The 6,000-nt window shown below is 35.1% G+C and overlaps 1 protein-coding gene and 1 long non-coding RNA gene across 3 annotated transcripts; one reads left to right on the top strand and one right to left on the bottom strand.

The window, feature by feature from the left end:
• Positions 1–1,053: 1,053 nt before the first annotated feature.
• On the bottom strand, positions 1,054–2,822 carry LOC105129643 (Mannose-binding lectin superfamily protein). 2 transcript variants are annotated; one of them, XM_011031788.1, is made up of 4 exons: positions 2,472–2,822; positions 2,282–2,325; positions 1,803–2,030; positions 1,054–1,695 (listed from the first exon to the last, which is right to left on the bottom strand). In XM_011031788.1, the coding sequence occupies exons 2-4, from the start codon at positions 2,282–2,284 to the stop codon at positions 1,351–1,353; spliced, it is 576 nt and encodes a 191-aa protein (XP_011030090.1). In that variant the 5' UTR covers positions 2,285–2,325; positions 2,472–2,822; the 3' UTR covers positions 1,054–1,350. The 2 variants fall into 2 exon arrangements, with proteins under 2 accessions (XP_011030090.1, XP_011030089.1); XM_011031787.1 differs by lacking the exon at positions 2,472–2,822 and having other exon boundaries at positions 2,282–2,456.
• Positions 2,823–3,480: 658 nt separating this feature from the next.
• LOC105129644 (uncharacterized) lies at positions 3,481–4,330 on the top strand. The gene is made up of 2 exons (XR_843109.1): positions 3,481–3,806; positions 3,844–4,330. It is a non-coding gene; the product is annotated as an uncharacterized LOC105129644 (long non-coding RNA).
• Positions 4,331–6,000: the final 1,670 nt, after the last annotated feature.

A 6,000-nucleotide genomic window follows, 5' to 3' on the forward strand; every position in this document is an offset into this window, starting at 1 on the left:
TCCTCTTTTATAATTTTTTAAATATTTAAATTTAATTTTTTAACAATTATAAAATCCTAATAACTATTGTATTTTATTTTAAAACTTTTTTAACAGCTTCAATTCTTTAATTCCCGTACAACTTTTATATTTTAAAACTATTAAAATAATTTTTTAATTTATTTCCTAACTAGCTGACATACACTCTTACAAATCAAAGGATGCTGAAAACCATTGCATTTTCTTGTGGTTTGCAAAACCTAATAGTTTTTTTTTTCTCTCTCTTGATCTAACTGATTTTGTAACTTGTTGGATTAGAGAATAATTGTACGTTGAGAAAATATTATTAAAAAAATATTTATACACCTCTTAAATTTTATTTTATTTATGTTTTTCATATATTGTTTTACAACACAACCAATAATATTAAATAACATTGGACTATAAAACTGGTTAAACATTAAATCACTTGTGGATATATATAATAATAGGAAAAAGGGAACAATATTTATTTTTGCTCTTTAGCTTTGGTCATTTTTTTTTAATTTTCAAAAGGAAAAAGGGAACTGTCAGGAAATCTTTATCAATTTTTCTCAAAACAAAATGAGATTTCTTAAATTAAGGGATAAAATATCAAAACATTTAGGATTAAAATAGATAAGCCGTCGTTGACAATGGTTAGGGGTGTCATAACTCCCGAACTATAAGCTTAATGTTATTCAATCGTGGTCATAGCCTCTATTTTTAGGAGAACCAATCACCGTAAGGCGTATGAAAAAAAAAAAAAAAAAAACAACGAAGAAAACAAGGACAAATTTGAAGTCGACTTGGATTTTTACACGATTTCCTGAATTTGTATTATAATTATTTAATTATAATTATAATTTGTTTCGCCCATCTAGTTTATAATTTCTTAAATTGGTTTTTTAAAAAAAGAAAAACAGCTTTGCAAGATTAAAAAAAAAAATCACAATCCTAAATAGAAAAGTAAACAAAATATAAAATCTGAAATTAAGCACAAAACTCAAAAAAAAAAAAACTTAAATAATATCTTTGAGATCTAATATAAAAATCTGAGCCCTATCAAACAATTTGTTATATAGAAAAGTTATGGTATTTATATCAAGCAATTCCTCTGGTACAACCAAACATTTTCTTAGGCGTAGCTCTAACAGTGTTTCTGCTAAAGCTTCCTGCATGATCCATCTGAGGCATATATCCTCCTTATTCAATAATAATCATAATAATACAAGAAGAAGAAGAAGAACAACGTTCGATTACTGTTTAAGAACAATTCTAATTAACATGAGCAAATAATATTCGAACACGAGGTTTGACTAAAACAGCCCACACAAAGCTTGGTCACCACCTTCAATAGGTTTTTTCAGCATCCTTGGAGGCAGAGGACTTTGAAACCGTACTGGTGAGCCTTCGAAGCTTTTGTTGAAATTTTTTGAGAACTTTGGTGGATTGAATACGAGATAAACGAAACCCAATGGCATCAAGATACCATCCACTTCTACCCTTAAAGCCTACAATCGATGCTCCATCCATTGAAAGTGTAAATGGCGTTCCTTCTTCAACTCCAAATGGTCCAAATGTTCTTTTGTTGCTGCTGAAAGTTAATGATCGAATCACAGGACTGCCACCATAGACTACTGGGCAGTAATGGCCACTCACACTGGTTAAGTACTCCTCCGGATATCGCAACTTAATCTGAAACGCAAGAACAGCAAAAGGTAATGGTTAGCAGTCAGAAAACAAGGAACTTGACGCTGTCAGGTGGTTGGCAGTGACAAGAGAGTGAGAATATTGGAGCTAACCTCAGCTGTTCTACTGCCTCCAACACCTCCATGGTTTTCTGCTGTGATAGTCTTGCCATTCTTGTCATACACAACCTGGATCGAGTCGATGCATTGATCATAAACAATAGTGATTTCTCTTACTCCATGGTAGATCCCATCATCCCAGCTATTCCCTCCATTCCCTCCCCATGGTCCAACTAATATGGTGCTCTTCTTTCTCGCAGTTGATTGTTCCTTCCCATTTTCCTACAGAAGTTCCATGCAAAAACTAGTATGCTCAAAAAACAAACCCTATCTAACTGTCACTGTTATTTTATAATAATAATTTGCATTTAATAAAAGAACAAAGAAAGAAAGGAAAAATGGCTCATGGTTGCTGATGCAAGAAGGGACCAAAATGAAACCATAACTCAAAACCCGTCATTAGAGAGATAGATACGAAACATAAAGTTCTACCAAGTTACCTATTAAGCTGCTATAAGGTTGTGATTTCATACCATATGAGATGATAAAAGATGGAGGAGATAAGCAGAGATCGTTGCTGAACAGAGAGGAACAGAAGCAAAGACTAGCTATGAGAGAATGAGTATGGTTTATGATGATAAAATAAAGAAAAACTATTGCTAATATAGAGAATTATACGCAGCATCAGATTCAGATTCAGATTAAGATTCTATCTAGCACTACCTAAGAATTTAGCTTTAGCTTTCTTTACTACTTCCTGTCAAAAAAACTTGTCAAGATAGTAAGGTTATTCTCTGCCCTTTCCTCAGCTCCTGTTCATGCTTTTTGCTCTTTCCGCTCTGTTAATTTTCTAGCTTTCCTGCTAAACACGTTGATATTACTTGTACAAACATAATCTTTTTCATCATTGAAATTGTTCCAACTAATGTCAATCAACAAAAGAATCCTTGGTGGCTAGGAACAAAGACGTGGGTGGCTAGCTTCACTTGCACAAAAGTCATGCTTTCCGGTTGGCTGAACCAATGCGATGCGATATTGACGGCCAAAGAGAGAGAACAAGATTCGCAAGAGGCAATTTTCTGCAGATGGCAATTTTACAGAATGTCTACATTAAAATTACTCAACCTCCATGTTATACTGATGCCACGGAAGCTAAAGACAACCATAAAAATAATAATAAAAAAAAACACATTTTTTTTAAGGAGCAAAAAGAATTCTAGATATTAACCTCAAATTCACTAGAAGCTCTACCTCTTAAAACAAAAATAAAAATTTAAAATTACAAAAACAAAAAACAAAAAACAAAAAACAATAAAAAATCATAAAAACAGCTGAAACTAATAGAATTTCAGTGAGATTTTCGGTATTTAAATATCCGACAGTATACAAAACAACATAGCTGTATCTAAAGGGAAAAACACTTCTCAAAACTCTTATAAAAATTTAAGTAAGATCTAATAATTGAATAAAAAAATATAATTTTTTTAAATTTTTATTTTAATTTAGTATGACCTTCTCTTAAGGTTAAACTTGTTTTATTGATAAAAAAATATATCTGTTAAGAAATTTATATAATTTATTTACAATATATTCTCATATTCTCATTTAATTATAATAAAATAATAATTAACAATTTCAATTCACCCCGCTGTTACAAAATCAACTACATCATGATTATAGTACAGGACAGATTCCTCGCTTTGATAGACAAGAAAAATACCGTGTCAATGGCTATGAGAGCTCACAAAGTTTCTCAAAAGATAATACATCAACCTCAACAATTTGTGAAAATATGGAACAGAATTCACTATCCGTGGTGACCTTGTGTAACCAAAAAATGGTAATTATTATACCAATAGCCACTGCAATTCTAATTTAAAAAATATCTTCAAATTGTTCCTATTAATGATTCTCATAACTAAATCATGCTAGTCTTAGTCTGACATAAATTTTGATTTGTTACCATTCCTTCTCACCAATCTTGTTTACAAACCTTCCCAATTCAATCGAAAGGAGCTAATCTGGTTCAACGGATGATAAATGGATGACCTCAACCAGGTAATATCAGTAAGATTCTGATGTGTTGTATTTACAGCAGATTGGCTCTTCTCCTCCGTCCCCCATCTTCTTAAATACTTGCTGCAGTTCAAGTAAAACAACATACGTCTCTCCTGGGGGTTTGATTGCCTCCGATTTTTCTGTTAGATTTTCAGTTGCCCAATATCTTCCGAACCCTCTGTGCCTCCAAAGTGGATTCAGTACTGAGATCCCCATTTCGACACGTAACTTTTCCGGTGAACAAGTGATCCCTGAGATGGACAACCGTCTCATTCTCCCAGGATTCTATAGGTTTATACTTCTCACTATCATGAAACTTCAGAATCTAAGAATTGTTCTACGTTCACGCTGCTATCCACTGCCCCATTATTTCTGCCAGCCTTAAAGATACTCCACCTTTTTTTCTTTCTTCTTTGGTGAAAGAAGCACGGATTTCATAGAAGACCATTGCAGGTTTGATTAGTATTGTTGCCACTTGATGGCTTTGCCATTCTTTGTTAAATTCTTACTAACGCACGTTATTATCCTGTCTCTCACACAGTGGCTTCAATAGTGTTCATGAAATTTTATATAAATGTCCTCGTCAAATGAAGATAAAAGAGAACTCCTTGAAGGGACAGGAGGTTCTGATGAACATTTAGAAGATTAAAGCAGATCTGTAGCCTCTTACCTCTACTTTATTGGGAATCTAACCAGTGATGTACTGATATTTGCTTATAAGAGATCAAGTACACTGATACAATATTTAACGTGGTTCGACAAATCACCTACATCCACGGGAGAGTCGATATTATTAGAGATAGAGAAACAATACAAAACAAATACATGGAGGAGGAGAATTACATCCACTCTAACTCAACTCTCAGCTCTCATTGATGCCCTTGCAATTGCTGCAATAGCAACAAGACTGTTGTCATTGCAGCTCTCCTTTTCTCTTTATTCTCTTACGCATACTCACCATACACTCTCTCTTATTTTGCTCTATAAAATCATGCCTCTTTTATAGGCAAATATGGTGAGGTCCTCCAGCTTTATTGTTAACATGGAGGGGACAATAAAGCCATGAAACATAGCAAAAATTATCCTATAATTTATGCTCCCACTTGTACAAGTTGAGTGGAGTGGTTGCTACAATAATAACAATTTCCTAATAATCACTCCCTTTGCTATTTATGTGGGCAATTGTCCTCTTGCTTCATCAACACAAGCTTGCATCCTGCAGCTCTTCCAAGCTTACCATTCCGAAAGCATCTATGACCAAGTTTACAGGTATTTGCCAAACCTTTTAATCACTAGAGTGACCTGAGCACACCCTTGCTCACACCAAAGGATCACTTTAACCAGATGGTCTCCCACATCACATCTGAAGAGTGTTAATGCTTGTCTCTAGGACATAATATTCCCCTTCGAGCGTATCAACCATGCTCGGTCCGGAATGATTTATCAAGCCTCATACCAAGGCTTACAACACCCCCTCAAATAGAAATTTCTATTTCCAAGTGTGACAGTCATTATTTGAGTATCTTAATGTGATCACAAGCCCACCACTCTTCTAAGAGTCTACTCATCCAGGAGTTGCGCCTACCTTCTGTTCCACCTTAGGAACCACGCCTTACTTCTTCATGAGTCTCTCGCTCTTAGTCTCCAGAGTCCAGGTAGCTCTCCACCTTTAACGATAGGGGTAGACCATAAAAGGTTGATCCATATCTGTCTTCATACTCTGAGTATTACAATATCATTATCGAGCTCACCACCTTGACAAGAGTCAACTTGTTTCAGGAACCTGTGCATGCCCTCAACTCCTACATAGTAGTCGCTTCTTAATGCTCCACAAGTCATCCATTTATTGTCCAAGGCAAATGTTTTCTAGCTCATTAATCTTTAGCATGAGGGCAATATCCATGAAAGTCAATCCGGCTTTTGTCTCCATACTCATCATAGCCACTTCATTGGCTATCCATCTATCCACTCATATCTAGCCACCACATCGGCTCTGGGGCATTTTGAACTAGGGCTTCTATCATGGCCCTCACACCTTCTCCTGAGGTATCTCTACTCGTCATCATGAGGCGGTCTGATCCTGGGCTCATCTTATGACCCTCGCACCTTTTATTTAAGGTGTTTTTTCCTCTCATAGGCGGTCATATCCTCCTTCAGCTAGGACGCTTCAAAGTGGCTCCAAAAATTCTCTACC

Source organism: Populus euphratica, unplaced genomic scaffold, assembly GCF_000495115.2.
Source record: "Populus euphratica unplaced genomic scaffold, PopEup_1.0 scaffold16.1, whole genome shotgun sequence".
In the NCBI taxonomy this organism is placed as follows: Eukaryota; Viridiplantae; Streptophyta; class Magnoliopsida; order Malpighiales; family Salicaceae; genus Populus; species Populus euphratica.